At 45.4% G+C, this 26,251-nt stretch overlaps 2 protein-coding genes across 2 annotated transcripts in view; both read right to left on the bottom strand.

Annotated features, from left to right (window-relative positions):
• Nucleotides 1–829: 829 nt before the first annotated feature.
• Nucleotides 830–26,251, bottom strand: part of BRIX1 (biogenesis of ribosomes BRX1) — a 75,772-nt gene continuing 50,350 nt past the window's right edge. The window contains exons 8-11 of the mRNA XM_086960514.1: nucleotides 20,412–20,513; nucleotides 3,270–3,398; nucleotides 1,112–1,840; nucleotides 830–967 (exon numbers count right to left, since the gene is read on the bottom strand). Of these exons, the coding sequence (XP_086816640.1) occupies nucleotides 1,583–1,840; nucleotides 3,270–3,398; nucleotides 20,412–20,513 (489 nt within the window). The 3' untranslated portion in view covers nucleotides 830–967; nucleotides 1,112–1,582. The remainder of the gene's footprint in view (nucleotides 968–1,111; nucleotides 1,841–3,269; nucleotides 3,399–20,411; nucleotides 20,514–26,251) is intronic.
• LOC147726387 (uncharacterized) lies at nucleotides 4,220–8,213 on the bottom strand. The gene is made up of 2 exons (XM_086962931.1): nucleotides 6,289–8,213; nucleotides 4,220–5,693 (listed from the first exon to the last, which is right to left on the bottom strand). Exon 1 carries the CDS (start codon nucleotides 8,078–8,080, stop codon nucleotides 7,292–7,294), a length of 789 nt encoding a protein of 262 aa, XP_086819057.1. The 5' UTR covers nucleotides 8,081–8,213; the 3' UTR covers nucleotides 4,220–5,693; nucleotides 6,289–7,291.

Genomic DNA, 26,251 nt, shown 5'->3' on the forward strand with positions numbered 1-26,251 from the left:
CAGATTGGAAACAAGACACTCACTACACACAAGGAGAAAATAAAAAACTAGACCTTCTCTGTCATTGCTTTTAAATTGGTGCTGAAGCCTCACTGTGCCAAACATTAAAAAAAAGACCTAATGAGGTGTCACACCTGGCCAACAGAAGGTGCAGGATATTTATGCAGTGTATGTATGTACAGTACCACTCACACTAACTTTGCCTTTAATGAGAGATGCAGTTTCCACTCCTGCAACAGAGTAACACTGGTTGGAAATCGGCAACAGAGACAGGAAATGTAGACAAAAGTAAAAGCCTGAGTTTTTGGCAGTATGATAGCATAAATAGTTTAACTATCCTTGGTATTAACTTCACGCTGAACCAGTCATGTTAGATGTGTTTGTAAATCAGAAAAAAACCAATAATTCTTTGTTATGTCGAACTTGGGAGCGTGAGAGCCCATTAACTAATGTGAAAACTGTGGTATATACACTCTGCTATGAAGATCCCAGATTCCTATTTACTCAATTTGCTCATACCTGAAGGAGCGATTGTTACGAATTTACTTTCTCGCCGTCTCTTTGTTCTTTTCTCTCCATGTATTTCATTTCCAAAACCCCTTTTTCTTTACTTAATGGCCAAAAGTGGTTATTCCTATGCAAGTAAGCTAGATACCCTGAGATCACCTTGGTGGCATCACACTAAACCACCAGTCGAACATAATAAATGTAAACAGGTACTTTCAAAGTGTAACATACTCCTGGGTGCATTATTTGCATAAGTAACATTCTTAATAAAACCTGTAATATCGTGAATGTTTCTAGTACATAATTTAGAGGACGAACGGGATTGTCAGCAATGAGCAGGAGCTTTGCAAAACCTTATTTATTATTTTCTGCTTATATTGGTATTGCTCTAATATGGAAAACAGTAGTATTACTCAGCTTTTCTTGAATTACAAACTTGAACAGTTTTTAGGATGTAACCCTTTCCATGCAGCCGCGATTCCCCTGGTGTGCTGTAAACAGCACGAACAGGGGCGTGCCGTGACGAACCCCAGCCGTCATCAGCACACGAGCGCCGTAGTGCATGACGGCTGGGGTTCGTCATCAGCATGGAAGGGGTTAATACTGACCATATTTAAACAGATGGACAGGAATAACACTCCATTGTGAAACGAATATTGAAACTAGTAGCCTCTGGAAGTGGGCGGGACTAGGAGTCAGCTGCACACAAGCCCACAGTGTGGTTGAATGCCTTGGGGCGAAGTGTGAGTAAATGGGAGAAAACAATATCAACTGACTGAGAAAGTGCAAACCTTCAAGATGCCCTAGGGACATTGTATGCACAATGTGCTTAAGCATAGAATATTTACAGATTGGCTTCTTCAAAGTTAGTTATAGATTGCAATTTAACTGTTAAAAACCATGAAGGAATCAAGATCCATCTAGGCTTGATCCCAACTTTGCACTCTATACCATCTCAGTGCATAAAAACATCCATACTCGTACAAAAAAAGCTTCGGCTGACATTCTAGATTTAAAGACCCAACTGTAAGAATCCATCTAATTTCCCAAGTGTTCTTCCAATAGTCTTTTGGGATCAAGCATTGTTCTTTTTTTTCATCACCATCCTCTGTCGCTTGAATTCTTTGCCTTTTTTCTTTGGTTTGAGCGGCTTCTCTGGGGGACTGGTCTCTATCTGCACTGGCTTCTCCTCAGCAAAGGTTTTGAAGACGTCCTCTGTGGGATCTGCTGGAATAATTGCTTTTCCTTCACTCTGTCTCAATTTTTGCAAGTCCTTCATTTGCTGTTTCTCTTTGAATTTAGCTGCTGTGGCCAAGCGTATCAACCGGCGATGCTAAGGAAAGCAAACAACAAATATGTTAGAGACATACTTTAACTTATGTATTTAAAAGAAAAACACTCTAAAAATAAAAAAATACATGCATAAAATTATATTTTGAACATATAAATTTAATTTAAGATCATTTTCAGAAAAAGACATTTCAACACTGGTCATAAAAAGCTGTTTCCTACACAATTTTATGGAATTATGGCACTATCACCTTTTGTGCGGAGAGAGAGCAATTTTTCAATAAGCTCCATGATAACATCTTACGTTGAAGGAAAAGAGAATTGGGGAAGGCACCTATCTACAGTGACTATCAATGACAGCCCAGAAAGGTGACAGATGGAATGCCTATATTGATCTCAGTCTTTGGGAAGTACTCTGGGTCACTTTCAGCATATTGTTTTGTTACACACAGACATTCCAATGTCATATGCAACTTGGCTGATAAATCAACGTAAGGGTTAATATTTATCTTGTTGGAGTTATTCTCAAGCTCCCATATCGAGCAGTAACCAGCAACAATAAATAAACATTGAGGAATCCACCAATCAGCACTTTGTAATGCAAGAGATCTCAGTAAAACGTAAGTACAAATATAGTCAAAAACCACATGGGAAATTAAACTAACACTTCTTTGTTACCATAAAGCTCAAAGCAGCATGTGGGACAAGAGACCAGCATTACCTGATACAGAGACCGACGTAAGATTTTTTATAAAACCAGCATGTCCGATAGAGGCATGGTTTTGTCAACGAGCACCTTATGTAGTTGTTAATTATGCTGCTCATGCTCTCACATCTAATTTGTGAACTAACTTTGTACTGCTCCTGCCGGATGACAATCTTTTAATGAGTCAAATTGTTAAAAAAAACAAAAAAAAAACGCAGTGGATTATGATGGTGAATAAAAACGCCATTTTTTTTTTACTCACTGTACGGAAAGCTGCCCAGGTCGTCCTCACACCTGACCCATTACCAAGCTTCTCCCAAGCGTCCTCATGCATTCAATGTCCACATTTCCTACGCTTTCACAAGACAACTAGACGAGCAATAACGCACTTCGAATGCACACACAGCTCGCGACATCACAGCTTTCATCCATGTGATGCACATATCAATTCTGCATTATAGGACATTATTTATAACTGTGTTATAAAGAGATGTTCAAAGGGAACGTACAAACTATTTTAGAAGGGAAAGTGGCTACATTTTATAATTGCCCATCACGTACAGTAGCCTTCACATTTGAGCTAATATGGAACAATATCAATTTACTCCATTTGGCTCAAAGTGTTAACAATGCTGTCCATTTACATATGCATTTCAACCTAACATTTCTATAGGTGCTTTCTACTTAAATGTGCTCATTTCATCAGCCTCTAAAGGCTGAGATGCAGGGGTTCAAGTCAGGATTCACATGGCTAAAAGGGGTTTACCATGTTTGGAGACTGATAATGTGGGTTTTCATACAAAGTTGGCCCCCCAAAGCTGCCTTGGAAAATCTTTATCAGATTCAAAACGAAGCGAGGACCAATTTCAACAAGAGCCGCATCTTCTTCAATAATCTGGAAGACAAAATGCCAATCCTTAAATTACAATCAGGCAAACAACGCTTAATAAAGATTGTGTACAGGACCTATAAGAGACAAGTCTACCACCTCCAGCTGTAAATCACTGCCAGACTTAGTCCAGCACAAACAAACATTCCATGAATCATCACCAGTCAGGTCAGAATGGTTTTAAGTAAAACATCTTCTAAAAGAAATATTATGGATATAGATAACAAAAATATTGTATATTTTGATGTCGATTTTCTATCATTAAATAGAATGAGGCGGGATACTTTGGTAAACAATATTTAGGACACAATATTCCTGTCGGACAATGTTTTGGTGAACATATTCTGGTACCCTGCGATCATCAAATTTTCGTAGTATCATCCACACTAAACATTACACAGTAGAGAAAGCCATGCCAACACAAATGCCAAGTCACTATAGAATTCTTACTTCCTAGCACTGCAGATACCATGAGAACAAGGGGTTTGTTTTTCTAGAAATGAATACATGGGCTCATCTTTTCAGTTAGTGATGAAATTTATAGATTCGAGAGTCCTCTGGAGATGGGGTGAAAAGTGAGTAGAATAAGGTTATAGATGACAACAAATAGTTTCTTACCTGTCAGTGTAGTTTTGCAGCTTGAAGATCTTTCTGTATTCACTATGCTGTGCATTATTACACTGTCTAGTGGTTGGGTCCAGAATCGTAGTATTTTTTTTCTTTGCGTAGCCCAGGTGGGCGTCGAGGTGCCACCTTTTGGTGTCCTTCCTGTGACATCAGCACGCTTCCTGCAGAAGCTCCCACCTTTGGGCGTCATCTTCTAATTCTTTTTTTCTTGTTTTTGTGTCATGTTTGTTCCTCCTTTTCCAATCTTTTCAAGTTCTTCCTTATTGTAAAGGAAATCCAGATTTGTCTCTTTAAAGTGTCTGATTGTATATTGTCTTTGTATTTCCTCCTCCTCCTGCCTCATCTTTCTGGCGGAGGTGAGTGGGTTCGCTAGTGAAGCCAGAAAGATCTTCAAGCTGCAAAACTACACCGACAGGTAAGAAACTATATTCGTTTTACAGCGTGAATCTATCTGGCTTCACTATGCTGTGCATAGACTTTGTAGTGGTTTGTTATATTTGTGGCGGTTGGGTGGAAGAGGAGCGTTGGTTGTTGAATATATGTTGAAACACCTTCTGTCCTACTTGTGCTTCCTTGTTCATTTGTATGTCCACACAATAGTGCTTAGTGAACGTGTGCACTGAAGCCCATGTTGCCGCCAGGCATATGTCTTGATGGGTGTGTTAGCCAGGAAGGCTATTGTTGCTCCCTTTTTCCTGGTAGAGTGGGCTTGTGCCCCTCCTAGTAGTTCTTGACCTGCCTGCTTGTGGCAGAATTGTATAGTTTGTGCGATCCATCATGCGATTGGTGCCCTTTGTTACTGGTCTTCCCAGGAAACTGCTTGTGAAGGACACAAAGAACTGCTTTGTTTTCATGTGCTCTTTAGTTTTCCATGTATTGCATTACTGCCCTTCTAGCGTCCAGAATGTGCAGTGCTCTCTCCGCGCTTGTGGAAGGTTTCTGAAAGAAACTTGGTATCTGTATTGTTTGGTTCATATGAAACCTTGACACCACCTTTGGCATAAAGTGTGGGCCCGTTCTCATTACCCCCCCCCCCCCCCCCCCTGTCATTGTGTATTTGAATGTAGGGTTCCTGTAACGTCAGCGCTTGTAGCTCGCTTACCCTTCGTAGTGAGGTGATTGCTACTAGAAAGGCTGTCTTCATTGTGAGAATTTTTAGTGAGGCCTTATGGATGGGTTCAAAAGGCGCTTCTATAAGCTCTGTTGGAGCTAAATTAAGGTTCCATGCCGGTGGCAGCATCCTTTTTGGTGAGGCAATCCTTTTAACCCCTTCCAGGAATCGCTTTACTACTTGGGATGTAAAGAAGTTCTTTCCCGTCTTCCATCTTGTGTAGGCTACGATCGCTGCTAGGTGTACTCTCAGCGAGGTAGAGGTTAGGTTTGTTTTTAGCAGGTGTGTTAATATTTTATCACAGTTGATTCCTTGGTCATTTTCTTGTGTAGTTTTTCCCTGATGCACCATTGTGTGAATCTTTTCCATTTCGCCACATAGTACCTCCGTGAGGTAGGTCTCCTTGACTCCTGTAGCTCCACCATTGTGCTCTCTGGGAGTTTTAGGTGTGCAAACTCTACGTCTTTAGGAGCCATGCAGCGGCTCTCTGGCTCTGGGTGAAGTACCTCCCCATTTTGCATGGAGAGCTAATCTTTTCTTTTTGCGAACTTGTGGGGTGGTCCCTGCGCCATCTCCACTATTTGAGAGAACCAGGACTGCCTGGCCCACTGTGGTGCCACCAGAATCAGTGCTATGTTGCTGGTTCTGCATTTGCTGAGTACCCTGTGTATCAGTGGTATCGGGGGGAAAAGCGTAGGCAGATGTTTTCCATAGGGCATAGGTCTATTTTTGGTGTCTCCCACTTCTTGAATAGCTTTGCGTTTCCTGTGCATTGAGCTCCCACTCATGGGATGCTGTCTGTCTGTCTGCTGAGCCGGTCTGCCTCCACGTTGTCCTTTCCTGGTAGGTGTATAGCCAGGAGGTCTATTTCTAGAGGATGACCCATCTCCATATCTCCTGCGCTAGATTGGATAGTGCAACCGATTGTGTTCCTCCCAGTTTGTTGATGTAGAACATTGTTGTTGTGTTGTCGGTTTGTATCAACACTATCTGCTTGTACAGTTGTTTCTGGAAGGCTTTTAGGGCAAGGAACACGGTCTTTAGTTCCAGGTAGTTGACATGCTTGATCGCATCTGTTAGAGTCCACAAACCCCACACCTTGAGTTGGTTCATGTGTGCTTCCCATCCCCTCTGGGATGCATCTGTGGTGATGGTCACGGTTGGGTTTGGTGGTGTTAAAGGCTTCCCCCTTGTTATGTTCTCCTCGTTCCACCACGCTATTTCCTCTTGCACTGCGTGCGTTTAACCCACTAGATCTTTCCAACTCCCTGTAGCTTGTGACCATTGTTGTTGGAGCTATTCCTGGAATGGTCTCATGTGGAGTCGTATATTGGGGACTAGGTGTATGCAGGACGCCATCATCCCCATGATCTTGCTAGCTGTCCTCATTGTCAGAGCTCGCTTCTTCTGTTATTGACGTGTCTACTTCAGCAGGGCAAGTGTTCTCTTGTCGCTGGGGAACACCTTGCTCTGTATGGTGTTTCTTCCACTCCTGGAAGTAGTCTTTTAGGCTGCCTCCTACTGGTGTTACATGTTAGTTGATCCCCGATTTGAGTGTGTGTAAAACTTTTTTTGCTTATTTTGTTGTGCCCTTCCCCTAGAGGTGTTGTGTGGGTGGGCAGGTTTGGTGGAGCGGAGTCACTTGGAGGTGGTCTGCTGGCCCCCCCCCCACTTCTTGTTTGTCCTCATCCATTCGCCCTCCAGCGAAAGGACTGGCCCCTAGGCTGGTATTGCCAGGATTGCTGTTGCTGGCCCTGCTGCGCTTGGTTGTTGCTCTGGTAGTTCTGCTGGAATGTCTGATGTGACTTTTCCGGCTGGTTTCCTCCTTCCGTTTGGTCTCCGTGTCGGGGTGCTCCTTCTCATTCCTCTTAATTGCAACGCTCCCATGGACCTTGCAGTTTCATTTTCCTTCTTAAGTTGCGTCAGTTTCTCATTTACTGGCGCTCTGAACATTGTTTCTCCATTGAAGGGTGTGTTCAGAATATTATTCTGGACTTTCGGCTTGAAACCTGAGATCCTCAGCCAGGCATGCCTTCTTTCTGTAACCCCAATCATCTTGAGCTTGCTGAATGGGTCTGCCGCATCCAGGGCTGATTTTAGGCATGAGTTAGCCATGTTCTTGCCTTCCTCCACCAGGTGTGTTGCTCTCTGTTGATATTGTTCATGGAAGGTGTTTGAGTAGCTGTCCGACCTCCTCCCAATGCTGGTACGTATGCCTGTTGAATAGGGCATTAGAGTTGGCAATGAGCCAGTGGATTGCTGCATTCCTCTCTATTTTCCTTCCAGTGAGGTCTAACCTTTTACTTTCCTTGTCAAGAGGTGGGCGTGAGTTTGTGGGAATGTTGGCCCTCTTTCTGGCTGTTGCTGCAATGATGGAGTCAGCTGTGACGGATCCATGGATGTATGGTGGATCCTTAGAGGAATGTTTGTACTTCTTCTCTGTCCTAGGTGTGACAGACCTGCAGCTTGATGGTTCCTTGAAAGCTTCCTTTCCCTGGGTCAGGACACTTGGGAGAATGGGGAGGAATTGACTCCTAGTTTGAGTGGGGAGCAGAGTATGTAAGCGGAAGCAGGCTTTTGGTTTCTCTTCCTCCAGTTTCACCTCATATGCTGCTGCCGCATTCCTAATGACCATATTGTAGATGTCAATGTCATCTGGCGGCGAAGGCCTCGAAGGATACGTTTCTACAGCCTCTTCCGGGCTTTCGGCGTAGAGGTCCTGCGCCACAGAGGATGCCAAGCCCAAACTTTTTTGCTGGTCTTCCTCGCCTTCTCCCTCGTAATAGTATAGGCCCTCTTCCTCTTGGTGTTCCTGGGGCTCCGGAGTTTTCGGCGGCTCTTCGGTGTCAAACTCCTCTTCGTCCTCAAATATCATGGTCTGCTTCGACGGGATGGTGAACCTTTTCATCCGTTCGTAGAATTCCTTTTTCCTTTGCAGGATGCGGTCCATTTGGGCGTCGAGCCTTCTCTTTTATCTCTCCATCTTGGCGGCCTGTTCGGTGTCGAGGGTTTCAGACAATCTCTTCGATGTCGAAGCTGCCTTCGGGTCCTTTTCCTTCAGCGTTGAGCGTGCCTTTTCGGGGACGTGCTTAGACGACCTAGGCTTGTATTGTGTTTTCGCCGACAGAGTCCTTTCGAAGGATCCGCTGGGCTGTTTGTCCCTGGATGCAGCTATGTCCGTCAAATGTTTCGGCGCCAGTGCTCCTTTCGAGGACTTACTCAGTTTTTCGAGAGTCTGACTGATTTTCGAGAGTCTGTCGGGGTCTTAGGGGTCGACATCTCTTACCTCCTTTGTGGTTTTCGTATTGGTCTCTACGACCGTGTAGTTATCTGGTCCCTCGGTGATGTTGTCCTCTTCCCCACTGGAGAGGCCCAAGCCCCGGAGCGACGGAGGTTGACCTCGCCTTGCATGTTGTAGTTGGCTCTCCTCTGTCTTTCTCTTACCCTGAACGTCTTCAGGGTAAAAACCGAGCAGGCGTATCCTTGCTCTCGTGGTCGACCGGCAGGTAGAGGTTGCAAACCGGGTGCTGGTCCTTCTGCGCGTATTTGTGGTGGCAATTTCAGCAGAATTTAAAAGGTTTTGTTCATGCCTGCGCTCAGGGGGCCCCCTGTGTGCACATTCTCTGCCGAAGTATTCGCTGTTCTCCTTCTTAGTCATCCCGGTTCAGTGGTCTTGATTGCGAGATGTATTCTCCAATTTTTTTGGGTGGTTTTCTGTCTTTATCTTCTGCTTTTCTCCAAAAACTCTGGAACCTCTCGGTGACGATCCAGACCCAACGGCGGAAAAAAGAATCTCAAGATGGCGCCCAAAGGTGAGAAATTCCGTAGGAAGCGTACCGACGTCCTAGAAAGGACACCAAAAGCTGGGACGTCGGCACCCACCTGGGCTACGAAAAAAAAAAATACTGAAAAAAAATACTACGATTCTGGACCCAACCACTAGACCGACCACGAAATTATGCACAGCATAGTGAATCCAGAAAGATTCATGCTGCAAAACAAGGTTTCAACCATAGAATAATGTACAAAGATACAAGGAAGTAAATAACTATAGTGTGTAGAGGCAGGGAATAAAGGTCTTATTTTCTAGTATGATTCAACTGCAAAGACTGGGAAGATATCCAGGAATTTCACTGAAGAGAAACGGATTAAAATAATCTAATAAGAAAGGAGAAGAAATTGTAGATTTTACCATCTTCTCCATAGAATGTAACAACACATTTAAGGAAGAGGTAGTGGAGAAGGGCGGATGCAGAAAATTATGTGTCACAGAATGGGGCCCTGGTAAACTCCAAGCAAAATAGGGAAGGGAGAGAAAATGTTCCACAAGTTAAATAATACAACCAATTAGACATTTTATTTATTTTGAAGGTTTTATATAGCGCTAGCTTAACCCAAGGGTATCGGAGCGCTTTACATCATCAATGGTTGCACATACCAAAAACAGTCTTGGCAGTTGAGCAAAAAACGGGCTGTAGGCGAGGAAACAGGAATAGAAATACATGGAGTATTTAAGGAAACAAGAGGAAGAAAACAAGTTACTTACCTGTAACTTTGGTTCCCCAGTATTGGTAACTTTCATAGATTCCCATGCTTTGTATCATTCCCCGTCGTCGGAATGGGAGCCTCGGTAAATAGTAAAAAACTATAGTAGTAAGCACAAAGTGAAAAAATAGGCCTAGGCCTCATCTCATTTTGTAGCTTATCCACCTCTTTTTGTAAAAGAGACCAAATTTCTGCAGCAGCCAATCAGAGCAGCCTCACCCCATAGACCCTTCCTGAGAGAAGCTCAGAGCCTCAGATTTTCGTAGCCGTTGTATACAGCTATCCACCAAGATCAGAAGAGTGAGCTTTCCCAGGGGAGGTGGGTGGGCGCATGGGAATCTATGAAAGTTACCAATACTGGGGAACCAAAGTTACAGGTAAGTAACTTGTTTTCTTGCCCCAGTATTGGAACTTTCATAGATTCCCATGCTTTGTATCAGAGTAACTAGCAGTAAAGAAAACATATTTTGTCATACCTGAACCTGAAAATGTGACACATATCTGTAAAAAACAGCAGAACACATAGGATCATGAAATATGACAATAATGCAGTATACAAAATATGCAACGGAAGGCGGGATAGAAAGGAAAGCTCACCGACTTATTGGAAAAGATTCCTCAGGACTGCTTGGCCCACTGCTGCATCCTCCTTCACAGAAGAATCCAGGCAATAGTGGCGGGTGAAGGTGTGGACACTGCTCCACGTTGCCGCCCTGCAAATGTCCTTGATAGGGACTCCTGCGAATAACGCCGCAGAGGAAGCCATGGATCTGGTAGAGTGAGCACGAACTGCTCGCTGCAGAGGTTTCCCAGCCGCCTGGTGACAAAATTGTATAGCACTGGAAATCCAACGGGAAATACAAGCCTTAGAAACTGCACAACCCTTGCGTGGAGCACTGAAGGAAACAAAGAGCTGTGAAGATTTCCTGAACTGCTTCGTTCGCTCCAGGTAGAATTTCAGGCATCTGTGAATATCCAGAGAGTGCAGAGTTCTTTCCGCAGGTGAAGAAGGTTTTGGAAAAAATGGTTTCAAGACCACGGGTTCATTAAGGTGGAATTCCGAAGGAACTTTCGGGATAAATTTAGGATTCGTCCTTAGAATCAGCACATTATTTTTAAACTGGAGGAATGGTTCCTCAATCGTGAAAGCCTGGATCTCGCTTACTCTGCGAGCCGATGTCAGGGCCAAGAGAAGAGCCACTTTCCAGGAAAGAAACTTAAGGTCAGACTTATGCACAGGTTCAAAAGGGGCTTTCATGAGGGATGACAAAACTAGATTCAAGTGCCAGGTCGGAGGAGGTGGCCGGACTGGAGGAAAAACCCTGAATAAACCTTTCAGGAATTGCTTGACAATCCTGGCCGACCATAGGGAAGGCCCTGAAGATGAACGTCTGAATCTAGATATGGCTGCCAGATGGACCTTTATCGACGATGGAGCCAATCCCGATTTTGCCAGTGAAAGAATGTAAGGCAAGAGCTTGTGTGGAGAAGAAGTATACGGGTGTAAACCTTCCTTCTGGCACCAAACACAGAATCTCTTCCATTTGGCTCGATAGGTCTTGTTGGTACTAGGGGCTCGAGCCTGAGCTAGAATGTCTCTACACTCATTTGAGAGATCTAAACCCTGGAACTCTCTGAACTCAGGAGCCACGCTGTCAATCGCAGGGACTTCAAGTCCGGATGTAGAACCTGACCGTGAGACATTGTTAGCAAAGTTGGAACAGGCTGCAGGAGAACTGGCTGGTCCTGAGAGAGGAGAAGAAGCTCCGAGTACCAAACTTGTCTGGGCCATGCTGGAGCGATCAAAATCATCCTGCACGGTTCCACCTTGAGTTTGCTGACCAACCTCGGAATCAGTGGAATGGGAGGAAAGGCGTAAACAAAGGCGCCTGACCAGGCAATCAAAAGCGCATTCCCCAAGGATTCCCGATGGTGAACCCTGCTTGCGAAGGACAGGCATTTGGCGTTCTGGGGAGTCGCAAACAGGTCGATTGATGGTGTCCCCCATCGAGCAAAGAGTTCCTCCAGAACGGTCTGATCCAGTTCCCACTCGTGAGAGACTGTCCTCTGACGACTCAAAGCGTCCGCCCTGACATTGAGTGTCCCCGCTAGATGTTCCGCTGAGAGGGAGACGTTGTTCTGTATTAACCAATTCCATATCGTTTGGGCTTCCTTGGAGAGGGTGGAGGATCTTGTGCCACCCTGTTTGTTTATGTAGTGCATGGCTGTAGTGTTGTCCGTACGAACCAGCACTGCCCTGTTTTGGATCCTCGGAAGAAAAGCTTGAAGAGCCAAGCGGATCGCGAGAAGTTCCAGGAGGTTGATATGGAACTTGCGTTGCACTGGACTCCAGTGACCGCTGACCTTCAGCTCCTGGAGGACCGCTCCCCATCCTTCCATGGAAGCGTCCGTTGTTACAACCAGGGGAGATGGAGGAATGAGGAACGATAAGCCCTTGGAAAGATTGTCTTTTTCCAGCCACCAGCCGCCTGCTTTTCTCATTTCCTTGGTAATGACAACCTTGTCGTCGAAGGATCCTGTGACCTGCCGCCACTGTCTGTCCAGTTGCTCTTGTAGTGGACGCATCCTGAGCCTGCAGTGCGGAACTAAAGGAATGCAAGATGAAATCGATCCGAGAAGTGATTTGTACTTGCGAACTGTCAGTGTCTTTCGAGATTGGAGAAGACGAGCTGAACACATTAGTTTGGTCTGGCGCTCCTCCGATGGAAGGGCTAAGCAACTGTCCGTGTTCAGGATGGCTCCTAGGAACCTTGCTGACCTGGATGGGTATAAAACCGATTTCTCCCTGTTGAGTCGAAGACCTAGTCGCTCGAACAGATCCCTGCACGTCCGGACTGCACTGGACGCTTCTTGAACAGATGGAGCTTTCAGCAGCCAATCGTCCAGGTATGGAAACACCTGAATAGCTTGTTTTCTGAGAAAAGCTGCCACCGGAGCTAGAACCTTTGTGAAGATCCGTGGGGCGGACCGGAGACCAAATGGTAGTACCTTGAATTGAAAGTGACTCTTGCCCACTGTAAAGCGCAGATATTGCCTGTGAGCTGGATGGATAGGAACGTGGAAGTAGGCGTCCTCCAAATCGAGGGTCGCCATACAATCCCCCGGATTGAGCAGACGAAGGATGTCCTGAAGAGTGACCATCCTGAAGGACAACTTCACGAGATAAGTGTTGAGCTGCCGTAGATCTAAAATTGGACGCCACTTGTTCCTTGTCTTCCGAACCAGGAAGAACCTGGAATAGAACCCTTTCCCCTTCTGCGAAAGGGGTACAGGCTCTACCGCCCCCTTGGTGAAAAGCTGGTGGGCTTCGAGATGAAGGAGCCTGAGATGTTTTGGAGGGAAGGCATCCGGCGCTCTTGTTGGAGGAAGGTCTTGAAACTCCAATGTGTGTCCTTCTCTGACAATCTGGAGGACCCACTGATCCGATGTAATAATCATCCAGTTGTGTAGGCAATGGGAAATCCTGCCCCCCACAGATGTGAATGAGGGAACAGGAACAGTGGAAAGAGCCACCTGGCCGCTATTGTTTCCTGGTGTTGTCTCTCCTTTGCTGCCCCTGACGTCCTTTAGGCTGCTGGCGAGAGAAAGAACCCCTTTGAGAGTATTGAGGCTTATACGACTGGCTGGACTGAGATCCAGAAGAGTAGCGATTTTGATTACCTCCACGATAAGAAGAAAAACCTCTTCCTCTAGCTCCTCTGAAGGGCACCTTACGATACTGCAATGTACCCAAGGACTTAGCTGTATCCGTGTCCTTTTTGATTCCTTGCAGGGCCTCATCAACATGCTTGCCAAATAGCATCTCACCGTCATATGGTAGATCCAAGATCTTATTCTGCACCTCCTGCCTGAACCATGTGGCCTTTAGCCACCCTTGGCGTCGCAGAACCGCCGAGCCGGCTAGTGCTCGGAATGCGGTGGTTGCAATATCCATTGCCACATCAATGACTTCCGAAGAGGCCCGCTCCCCTTCGAGCAAAATCTTCTTCACATCCTCCTTAGACGAATCCTGCAGTTCGTCTACAAATGGGGCAAGATCGCACCACATTTGTCGATCATAGCGTCCCAGAATCGCTAACGCATTGGCTGCCCTAACCAGGAGACTGGCCATAGCTGAAAACCTCTTGCCCACATTGTCTAGGCGCCTGCCCTCCTTATCCGGCGGCGTAGTCATCGGCGTAGAAGGATTCTTAGACTTGCTCTGGGCAGCCTGCGAAATGACCGAATCCGGTTTCGGTTGGCCAAGTAAACATGCTGGACTGCCATCCGGTGCCTTATACTTCTTTTCTAGTCTCGGAAGTACCGGGAGGACGGTGGCCGGATTATGCATAGCCTTCAAGCCCTCAGACCAGACATGCTCAATGATTGGAATGGACCTCACTGACTTTCTGAATGGTTCTTTAAAGTCATACAAAAAGCAATCCGATTGCACTGTGGTCCCTGGGAGACCAAATCTTTTGGATGCCCTGTCAATTAAGTTGTGAAACCCTCCAACGTCCGCTGGAGGCGAAGTAATATTATCCGGGTCGGTGTTGTCCGGATCTATAGGGTCAGCAGTATTCCATGGCGCCTGTTGATCTTGATCAGGATCCGCCTGCTGGTCTGCATCAGAAGACGCAGCGTCATCATCATCAGTATCGTGCACCTGTACTACCTCTTGAGAGCGCACTTCCCTTGGGGGTAAAGAATGGTCTGCCACCGGACGTAATGTCTGAGGCGGAGGAGTCGTGGGGCGCACATGTTGGGTTTCCGGAGGCGCCGGGAAACGTTGCTTGTAATCCCGCAACATAAGTTGTAAATCCGTCACTAAAGTGGATGGTATTGCCACCATACCCTCAGGCAACTGACGCCTCGGTTGTTGTGGAGGCACGCGCCTGGTAGCAGTACGTTCCTCCTCATAATAATGCTCTGGAGCATAGTGCTGTCGTTCCATCTGCTCCTCCTCAGAGCTAAACTCCTGCACCTTAACCTGGAGGTCAGAAGGGCTATAGGCCTGCCCAAATTCACTGAAAGTCTCTTCCTCAGAGTCATCCTCCAATAGTAGTGTTGGTGGTAGCTTTTGAACCTGGCGAGGAGACGTCATCTCTGGCGTGATCTGATTCCTTTTCCGTGAAAAAACATGTTTTCCCGCCATTTCCATCGTCGACGAGGTCGTCGTCGACGAGGCCGTCGTCGACGAGGCCGTCGTCGACGGGAAGGTCTTCTGTGTCTGTGTCGACAGTGGAAGTGTAGACATAGAAAGTGTCTTCGTCGACGAGGATAGCGTCGTCGACGAGGTGAAGCTCATCGTCGACGATGGTGGAATCGTCGACGGGACCGTCGACGAGCTCGTCGTCATCAACATGGCAACCGGCGTCGTCGACATCGTCGTCGTCGAAGTCGTTCTCGTCGACGACACCGCCGTCGACGGCAGCTTTGCAGCCATTGTCGTCGACATGGAGGTGGTCACCCTCGTCGACGACGAGCAGGATTCCGGAGCCTTGAAAACAGTCGACGGTGTAGGCGTCGACGCAGCCGTCGTCGACGAGCCCGTCGACGAGGCAACCTTGGTAGAGCTGTCCTTTTTAACACTCGTAGACGACGTACCTGGGAGTTTAGTCGTCGACGGTTTCTGCTTCTTGTCTGAAGCGACCTCCTGAGTCGGGGTTGAAGGCTTGTTGACCCCACAATCTTTCTCTGAGGAAGGCGAAGAGACTGTAGAAGCCTCTCACCTTTTTTGAGGCCGGAAGTTCCTCAGGCTTACCCTGCCTCTCCTTTTCACCTCGGTGAGGAGATTTTTGGGCAGCCGGCCTGTCGGACCTGTCAGAGGTCCCTGGTAAGGCCTTGTGACGGGACTCGTCTGAAGCAGAAAGGGGGGACCTACCCCTCTTTTGAGACCTTCTGGAAGACACCATAGACGAGGAGCCCTCACTGTCCGAAGAGATGTCGTCTTTCCGGTCTTTCATCTTCTGAAGCCATGTGAGGAGACGTCCTTCCCTGTCCCTCTGGGTCTTGGCTGAGAAGGATCTGCAAATCGGACAGCCTGTTGGTTTATGGTCCGGATATAAACAGTAGATACAATCCTCATGTTTGTCTTCGACAAACAACCTCTTCTTAGAGCAGGTGGCACAGGCTCTAAAAAGGGCTTTCCTCTCCGACATGCTGAGAAAAAATCCAAGTAGTTGAAGAAAAAACTGAAGAAAACTGAGCAGAGCTCAATGGAGACTCCCTTGCACAACGTGCGGTAGAAAATCTGAGGCTCTGAGCTTCTCTCAGGAAGGTTCTATGGGGTGAGGCTGCTCTGATTGGCTGCTGCAGAAATTTGGTCTCTTTTACAAAAAGAGGTGGATAAGCTACAAAATGAGATGAGGCCTAGGCCTATTTTTTCACTTTGTGCTTACTACTATAGTTTTTTACTATTTACCGAGGCTCCCATTCCGACGACGGGGAATGATACAAAGCATGGGAATCTATGAAAGTTCCAATACTGGGGCAAGTACATTTAGGATGGGATAGAGAAGCAAGTTGCAGTAACTAGAATGATTATAGTAAAATAGTATATTTAACAGTATGCCTGGGGGAACTCAAAGGACAGAATAGGTAGCAGGTGGTACAGTGATGGGAGGCGACAGGAGAAAGAGGGGAAGTGGGGAGGGGGAGTGAGTAAGTGGGGACGGGGAGGCATAAGCACGGGGAGGGGAACTAGACAGAAAGGAGATCCGGGTTTTAGTTTCGCCAACATTTTGTGAGAAGGTGAATTTTAAGGTCGTTTTTGAAATTGGAATAGGAAGGGTTGCACCAAAGTTGTTTGGGGAGGGCGTTCCAAATGGTTGGGGCTTGCCATAGAAGGAGCGAGACTTTGAGGCTGTTTTTTTAAGTATGGGGGTATGAGAAGAAGAGTGTTGGTGCTTCTCAGTGTTCGAGTACAGCCTGCTTTTTTGAGTTCAGCTGTGAGGTAGGATGGGGTCTTCTGGTAAAGGGCTTTGTGTGTAATACAATTCAGAAAAGGGGGTGGTGATGAACAGAGTGTCTGAATTAAGCAGACCACTCTTACCCAGTCCAATTATCAGGGCTTGATCCATCACCGTTATTTATCTCACTGCCCCATCCCAGCTCAGAACCTGGCTATATGCAAATTAGTCTGTCCCTGGCCCAGTGCATCATAGGAACAGGGCAGACCAAACTACCAAGCCAATTCTTCACCAGAAAGGAGACAAGCTACCGGGGACCGGTTTCTGGCATTTCAGCCTCTTCGGCCCGGCTTGCTTGAATCCTGATGGAGCAGTGAGAAAGGGACTCATGTCTGAGTATACCCTGCCACACCTATAGTGGCCAAAAACGATTCAGAAAAGGGGGTGGTGATGAACAGAGTGTCTGAATTAAGCAGACCACTCTTACCCAGTCCAATGATCAGGGCTTGATCCATCACCGTTATTTATCTCACTGCCCCATCCCAGCTCAGAACCTGGCTATATGCAAATTAGTCTGTCCCTGGCCCAGTGCATCATGGGAACAGGGCAGACCAAACTACCAAGCCAATTCTTCACCAGAAAGGAGACAAGCTACCGGGGACCGGTTTCTGGCATTTCAGCCTCTTCGGCCCGGCTTGCTTGAATCCTGATGGAGCAGTGAGAAAGTGACTCATGTCTGAGTATACCCTGCCACACCTATAGTGGCCAAAAACGATTCAGAAAAGGGGGTGGTGATGAACAGAGTGTCTGAATTAAGCAGACCACTCTTACCCAGTCCAATGATCAGGGCTTGATCCATCAAGCCGGGCCGAAGACGGCTGAAATGCCAGAAACCGGTCCCCGGTAGCTTGTTTCCTTCCCAGTGTAAGAATTGGCTTTTGTAGTTTGGTTTGCCCTGTTCCCATCATGCACTGGGACAGGAACAGACTAATTTGCATACAGCCAGGTTCTGAAACTGGGATGGTGCAGTGAGCTAAAAAACGGTGTTGGATCTAGCCCTGATCTCTTGACTGGGTGAGAGTATTCTGCTTAATTCAGAGACTCTGTCCCTCACCACCACTTGTTGTAAATATTTTTGTGTGTAATACAGGCAATTTTACAGGAGGATCTGACTTCATAGAGGAGCCACTTGAGGGCAGGGGAGATGTGGTCAAAACGTTTACAGTTTGTTGTTAGTCTGGCGGTGAGGTTGAGAACGGATTTGATGGGGGCAAGGTGGATACTGGGGGTGCCATAGTCTATTTTGGTTAGAACTAGAGACTGAATAATTAATTTTAAGTCTTCAGCTGGGATAAAAGGTTTGATTTTTTGGAGGTGCTGGAGAGTAAGAGTGCACTTTTTCCTGATTTTTTAACATGGGAATTTAGTGTGAGAATATTGTTGATGCCGAGTGATTTAACAATTCGGCTAGGGAGAGAGAGCAGCTTAGTGCGTTAGGGTCAGCGATCCAAGATTGAATGGGGAGAGTGTTGTTTTTTGGGGGAGAAGAGGATCTCTGTTCTGATTGGGGTTGAGTTTCAGATGATTGTTGTGGAACCACGTTTGAATTTTTGTTAAGGCCGAGTTCAGGTGCATTAATTCAGTCTGGGATTTAAATTTGTAGTACAATTGGGTTTCGTCAGCGTAAAGGTGGTAGTTGATTTTTTCTTGTTTGAGTATCAGGGTAAGGGGTTCCATAAATAGGTTGAAGAGCGCGGGAGAGAGGATGGAGCCTTGATGGACACCGATTGAGACAGAGGTTAGGCTAGAGAGGCAGTTTGAGATTTTAATTTGTTGGGTTCTATGTTGGAAGTAGAAGGTGAACCAGTTAAGGACAGTGCCATGGAGGCCGAAGCGAATTTTGAGTGTGTTGAGTAGGGTTGGGTAGTAGACTGTCAAAAGCCGCGGAAAGGTCAAGGAGGATGAGAAGGTAGGTGTCGCCCTTGTCCAGGGACCGGTGAATATCATTGACTATGTTGAGAAGTGCAGTTTCTGTGCTGCAACCTTTGCGGAAGCCAGATTGAAGGGGGTCAAGCAGGTTTGTCAATGTGTTTGTCGAGTTGGAGAAGGGCGCATTTTTTCAAGGCCTTGGAGAGTAGGGGGAGGTTGGAGATTATTCGGGTCATAGGGATCAGCTTTGGGATTTTTGGGGATGGGAGTGATTTGCCAGAGTTGAAGGGAGATGGGCATACTCCCTGTTGAGAGCTAGGCGTTGAAGATGTTGGTCCAATAGGGGATGATGACATGTTTGAGATCTTTGATGATTGTGGAGGGGAGAGGGACTTTGGCGTGGGAGGAAGGCTTGATTTTGGCTAAAATGTTGAAGACATCCTGTTCAGAGACAGGGTGGAAGTTATGCCATGAGGCGTTATTTTTTAGCGGGAGGGTAATGGGTTCCGGAGGGGTAGGAGAGGAAAGGGGGCCTGGGGGAGGCAGGGATATGGTCCAGGGGAGAGGTGGGAGAGGAGGGGTCGAGAGGTGGGTGGGGGAAGAGTATTGAGGAAAGCGCAAACAATTTTTTCACAGAAGTTGGCAATTTCTTCGCATTCGTTAATGGAAGCCACCAGGTTAGGGGGTGCAGGGGCGGTTTGATTTCTGTTTTTTGCGCGAGAGAGTTGTAGACGAAAGAATGACGCTTTCTCTGAAAAGATGCGTTTCTTGTAGGAGCATCTCGCAGTTCTAAGGAGGGCAAGATGAGATGGGGAGGGATGTTGTCTCCACATTCTTTCCGCTAGTCTCAGCGAGCGGCCAGTTGGTTTAGCACCTCCGAAACAGTATTGTTGAAATGTTCCATGAGTTCATTTGCATTGGGTGGGGAGGTGGGGAGAGGAAGGAGACTAAGTTGGGGTAGGAAGTCAAGTTCCAGTGCACCAGGAGGGATTGTTTAACATTTCTGGTAACAATTGTAGTTTTGTTGGTTTTTGAGGGGGCAGGAGGAGCTGGGGGCAATATTGTGAACAGAATAAGATGGTGGTCAGACCAGTCGATGGGGATGATGTAAGGGATGTAAGATCTGGGTTGAGTTGATTGCGTCTAGGATAGCTCCTTTGATGTGGGGGTAGGGGAGAAAAAATTTGTTTCATCAATAATCTCTTTGAGATTATTGATGAGGTTGATTGCCGGGTCATCAGGTTCATTCCAGTGGAGGTTAAGATCTCCTAGGAAGAGGTTTTTGGAGCTGAAGAGTAGTGATTTAGTAAAGAGGTCTGAGAATTCTTCTGTAAAGGGAAGGGGTTCACCAGGGGGAAGATAGATGTTATGCAGTCATTTTGAGTTTGTCGCCTAAGTATTCAAAGGTAGTGAAATCAGTGTTATTAATGTATTCATAATCTCTCGGGGGACACTGGGATAAGAAAGGATAGCCAGATAAAGTGAGGATGTTCAAGCCACAGCAAAAACACAGAAATAAGGTTTGCATAATGGAAGGGCATTGCCTAATTAGAGGGAACACAGTTTTTGTATAACGAGTGATGAAAGATTTAAGAGGGCACAGAAGAGATTCACTTAGCAGCAAGCCAGTGGCTTGTAAAGCACCCGTGTTCACGTAAATTGAGGGAGTAAAGAAACTGGATGAAGGGTGGCATTCACAGCATGCTTTAATGCATTGTAAAAATCCACAGGGGAGAGGTGAACAATTGCAGTAAAGTAAATAGAGCAGTTTTGTCTCTTAATGAAGGACATCAGCGTATTAGCTGGTTTAAGTGCCTTGCAGAAAGGTGGAGAGTTCGGTTTTAGAGAATGGTAAAAGGGAAGAAAGTGAGAGCCCTAGGACATCAACATACTAACCTGAAAATTTCGGAACCAGATCCTGTTATCTGCTACAGTGAAGCTGAAAACGTGATCTACGAACGGCTGACTTTTTGGGTGATAGCGGGGAGTGGAAAATATCTACAGAAAAGGGAAGGAAAAATTCAAACAGAATGTGTTTAAATTAACATCAGGATCTGCAATGTATTAAAACATAACAGCCTCATATTCTGTCCACAACACTGCTCATTAAATGTTGTAAAAAAAAATCCAAATACTAACACGGGAGCAGAGGGTACACAAAAGAGCACTGAAAATGCATTGCAAATCAATTATCTACTGTTAAGCTGCGACAAAGTTTGAAGAAAGAAGCACTTAAAACACCATATCCTTGTACGTTTGGCCGTGACCATTACCTCAGCTCGGCAGATTTGCTATTCTAATTGACGCCTTAAACATTCTGGGGCTCGCTCCAAGTTGTATTAATGGCCAAGTGTCAAAGTCTGCATTTGACATGTTTTTTCCAAACTATTTTGTGAAGTAGTTGAACACGAAGACTGTAGACTTTCATATAAATACCTCTATATTGTTAAGGTATATTATGAAGCATAGAGTATACAAGTACAGACCCCAAGAGAAGACATTCAGATCCAACAACTCTCTAGTGTCATCTTCCTAGCATTCCAGCCAGGAGTCTAGAACCCACACGTCATACCTACTGTCAAATACACAAGGCCACAGACCATACCACACATTTCCCCTTGACAGACATTTACCCAACACCAAGTAAAACTTGCAATACATAGAAAAACAAGCAGCGCGCGCACACACACACACACACATTAAACCAATAAAACATTCCATCACTAAATCTCTTGGGTAACCTCTTAACATGAGAACTCCTACGAATCTCAACCAGATTTCCACTGAGTTGGAGCACTTTTGGATTGCACATTTTCCACCAATTCTGTGTTTTAATCAACATCCTTCTCAGCACTCCCACTCACCTTAGCCACACAGGATAAATTCCACCACTGACCGTTAGCAATCTGCACATAATTCCCATACACTCTTTCCGCCTGAATAGGATCTTTAAATTTAGAGATCCCTTTTCTCAAAAGCAAAGTATCCTTGATATGAACCCAATCACCAACTTGCACCACCACATCAGTCTTGTGTTTGTTCCCTCTTACCTCCCAGAACATCCTCCACCTGAAGCATACTGGCCTCATCACCTGCCACTCTGGCTGTCTCAGCCAGTACTACCTGCACATCAATCACACTGGACATTCAATCTGGACACAGACAAGACCTCCCTCTCATTAGCTTAAAGGGTATATGTTCACCAACACTCTGTAAATCTTTCAACTTCACCGTTGAATTTTGGGCAATACAGAGGAGGACGTACATGCTTAATTCCATGTTTTAGAAAAAATACTGCATTGGCGCTGAAATGAATTGCACCCCATAGGCAGATAAAACCTGAGCAGGAATACCTTCTTTGTAAAACACTTTTTTGAAAAATTTCAAAAGACTCGGAAGCATTGGGCTTAGCTACTCCTTTTACCTCCACCCATCTAGATCACTGGTCGATCATCACAGTAAAATATCAGATCTGTATGGGAAAAACATTAAATGACCCCCCCCCCCCCCCCCCAAAAAAAAAAATCAATAGATACTTTTTTGCCAAACAGTCCCTGGACTCAAAGCAATCCTAGATTCTGGAAACAAAGTGACAAGAAGCTTATGACTAATGCAACACTGACCGCACTCCTGAATACTATTTTGTCTACTTCCTTGTCCATGGATGGCCACCAATATCTCAATCTTATTAGTCTCTTGGTGGCAGTCATACCAAAAAGCATTTTATGGAGGGTGTTCCCTCTTCTCCCTCTGAATGTGCGTAAAACACTACTCCAAGCATTAGTAATTAGCCACCTAGACTAAGAAATCCCGCACAAGTGGGAAACCCTTTTATTACCTAGTCCCCTCCTACTGGAATCAACTTCCCAGCCACACTCGGAAATGCCCAGTCTATTTACTATTCCGAAAACTGAGCACTTCTGAAATCTCTTCTCATTCATAACTGTTGAATTCTGTAGCGCGGAGATACCCCTCCGGGGGTGATTCGGGGCCTTTAGAAGTTATAAACTAAATTAAACCAGCATGTGCAGTTTCAATAACCCTTTCCATGGAACTCACAGGTGGAATCAACTTCTCTCCTCTGACCAAAATAACACTTTCTATAGGCTATTCATCTGCAGTCTTCCAATAAAGTTGCAAAGAGGGCTTCCAGCTCTTTTCTATGGGCCAACCCTCCAACACAAATTTCAACACTTCTTTTAGATCAGTATCCTGCTCATAGCACCACACCATTCACGTACACTATCACTCAACCAATGCATTCTTCAATTTCTTACTCCTCCCTGGAATTCCCTCGATTAACAATAGGCCGCCTTGACAAACAGTCCGCTTTACAATTCTTGACCCCGGGAATATACATAACTTCAAAATTTACAGACCACGTGGCAAGTCTGGCCGTAGACTTCTTTATCTTGCATCCTTTGAGAATGTTCACAAAAGGCAGATGGCTTGTTTCGAGACAAAACGCTCTAGCTTACAAATAAGGCTTTAAGTTTTCAACCCCACAGGTGCATGCCAGCATCTTTTATCGATCACAGAATACGGTGCTTCTACCTCAGTCTTTGAGATGCAAATCCAATAGTTGTCTCCTTGACAACATCATTCTGTGGAAGCACTGCTCCCATCCCAGAAGTACTTGCATCAACCGTAATAAATGTTTTGCAGCGCAGGGGAAGATACCATATGTTCCTTGATGAGATCAAAACTCTGGTGACATCAGGGTGACCAAGTGAAATCTGTATTTTCTTTGTGTTGTAAATTTCTGGAGCGTTCTGTCAAATCAGAGCAATTTTGTAGAAATGTGGAGTAAAACTGCCACATCCCCAATAAAGATTTAAGTTGATCTTTATCCTAGAGAAGTAAGGCCTTTACAATCGACTCCACCAAGCCTGGCTTGGGTTTGACACCATCAGATGAAAGAATGTGACCAAGGTACTCCACCGCCTTGACTGCAAAAACACATTTGTCTTTTCTCAAAGTAACACCCCTCTCACTATGAATTTAACACTAGTCTTAAAGTAGAATTGTGCTCCTCCAAAGTGTTAGCACATAACAAAACAGTCTTGGAATGGCACAACAGATTCAACCCCTGCAAAATGTTTGTCATAAGCTTCTGAAAAACCGATGCAGCAGAGATGAGGCCAAATGGCATCTTGCAAAACTGGAAAGCACCATCAGGTGTAACAAAAGCAGTCAAATGACGCGACTCTGCTCCCAACACCTAGTGATATGCCGCTTCAAATCCAGTTTCGTATACCATCTGGCGTGACCTACTACAGTGATCATATCTTCCATGCTTGGAAGAAGAAAACTTTCCACCCAAATTGCATTGTTTACACTCCTTAAATTGATACAAAGTCCTAACTCCCCAGAACTCTTCTTCACTAGAACCTCTGGAAATAACCATAAAGTGGAATCTACTGATTCAAAGATGCCATCATGCTGCATTTTTGACTAAATGTTTGTCAAATCATCTCACACTGAGGAACATTGCATAGTTTATGTTTAATAGGCTTGCATCCATCATAACCATGAAGACCTGCTTAAAAATATTAATCTCACCCACCTCATCAGTGAAAACTTTACGATACTCAGAAATTCAATGGGCATTCTCACTGGAAACCACACCCCCAATGTCAATACTTCCCTCGAGGGTAACAGGTGGCTCTCGATCAGGTTTTATAACAATGCCAAAACCAGCCTCGGGCCACCAACCAAGTATATTTAAACCTATTTTTTAGTTACAGAACCCTTTCCCTTGATTGTCTTATTAGAAATTTGCATGGTTGCCCAAAAATAGCCATGCAAATGGAATCCGCTTCCTTCAGAAGCGGTCGTGATCACATCCGGAGGTAGCAAAACTTGATCGGACCATTTTTCATTACATTTTGTAATATCAATAATGGTTATTCTGGCCGCTGAATCAACTAGCAAGGGAAAAATTACCCCATTAATGGTGAACTCCACCAAGGGATCACTGTAACAGTGTCCAATGCCCCTTTTGCTTCCACCACATTCACGGTCAACACCAATTCCGCCAACTATTCTCTACATGTTGAGAATCATCATCCTACTCCCGACTTTGCACAGGACTAATGTGCATCCCTCTCAAGCTACCTCTACCAGTGCCACGCCTACCAGCCTACTACACCTTTTCAAAATGCCCAAGTCTGTAGCACTTAGAGCACTCTTGTAAAACAGCAGGACAATACTTAAAGGAAGACACAGGGTACAATGAACCACATCTAAAACAGAGTTTTGGAACTTCCTTCCCCTTTCCTTGAAGACGTGGTCCCAGATTGCCCCCTACCCGACTGCGGACCTTTATTAGGCTAACTTTTGCTGTCAGCCTGGTTAATACTAGCAACCTGTTGAGCACTAGATTAACAAATTTTGAATCTTCTCTAGAAGACTCCGTGCTCTTCGCACTATCCACCGCTTCGTCAAAGGGGGGATTCTTACATGATAACAGTCTTTCGTGGATTTTTTTGGGAGCTGCACCTCACTACCAACAGATCCCTAATAAAATGCGAGGTAAAGTAGTCAAAATCACAATAGGAGGCTAAAAGTTTTAAATACGTTGTGTATGTGTCAAAGGACTTAGATGGAGCTTGTAAACTGGTGAAAAATTGATGCCTACGCACAGGAAGTTTATCTCTGCCCTCAAAATGAACTTCCAATTGTTTAACAGCAGTTTGATACTCCTCTAACTCATCAGCTTTGCAAGATCTGTATCAGGTAAATGATCAAATATATTGTGACCTTCTACCCACCCAAATAATAATACAGTAAATTTATTTTCCTATCGGGGCGAAATTGTTGACCATCAATGACCCCTTAAATGGGCGTTAAATAATCTGCCCCACATTCTCCATTTCACTTGTGGCTCCTGGAGAAAAGGTGCAGTTAGAGTTACAGTTTGCATCCTGTTAACCAACAATAATTAGAATTATCAATAAATGTTTAACAGCACAACCTAGAACAACAATCAAATGAAAAAAAGAACTTGAAGCATGTTAATCCCTGAAATATCACAGAGTACACTGAAATTAGCACAAGAGTAAGTGTGCCAAACGCTGAAAAACTGGAGACTGTTGACATGTAAAATCAGCATTAAGCGTGCTAATCGCAGTTAGCACTTGAAGACTCCACTATATGGCGCCACTGCAAAACACACAAGTTTGCCAATCGCTGTTAGAACTTGAAACCTCCAGGAGGCAGCGTTACACTATAAAGCCCGGAAACAGTCTAGACCAACGAGAACAGCTACCATGCATGCACATATGAACAAAGCAAGGTAACGTCTCGTTTAACAGCAAACTAGCCTCCCAGCTGATTGAATGTAAAACAGACACAAGTACTTTGATGTTCCTATTTGTTTTTTTACTTGAGATGGTCTCTTAAAGCAGCCGCACAAGAACACCTGTGTGTCAGACCCTCGATGAGATAACAATGTAGCCGGCTAACACCCAAGTACTGCAGCACGCCATAAGCAAAGCCCCATACGCCTCAAGCGCATGGCTACACGCGCAGACACAGGCAAATCAACTGCAGAAAGCTTCCTTGAGCCAACGGCTTCACGCACCAAGACAGGCGAGTCAAATTTAATAAATGCACTGCAGTGTGCCAACAGCCACAACAAGCAGAGCACAGCACAGTAAATATACCCTTACCAGCTGCTGGGAGATTTTTGACACCCACTGTGCCGGCTACAACCAAATTCAGTAAGCCACAAA

This window comes from Lissotriton vulgaris, chromosome 3_1 (assembly GCF_964263255.1).
Source record: "Lissotriton vulgaris chromosome 3_1, aLisVul1.2, whole genome shotgun sequence".
Lineage (NCBI taxonomy): Eukaryota > Metazoa > Chordata > Amphibia > Caudata > Salamandridae > Lissotriton > Lissotriton vulgaris.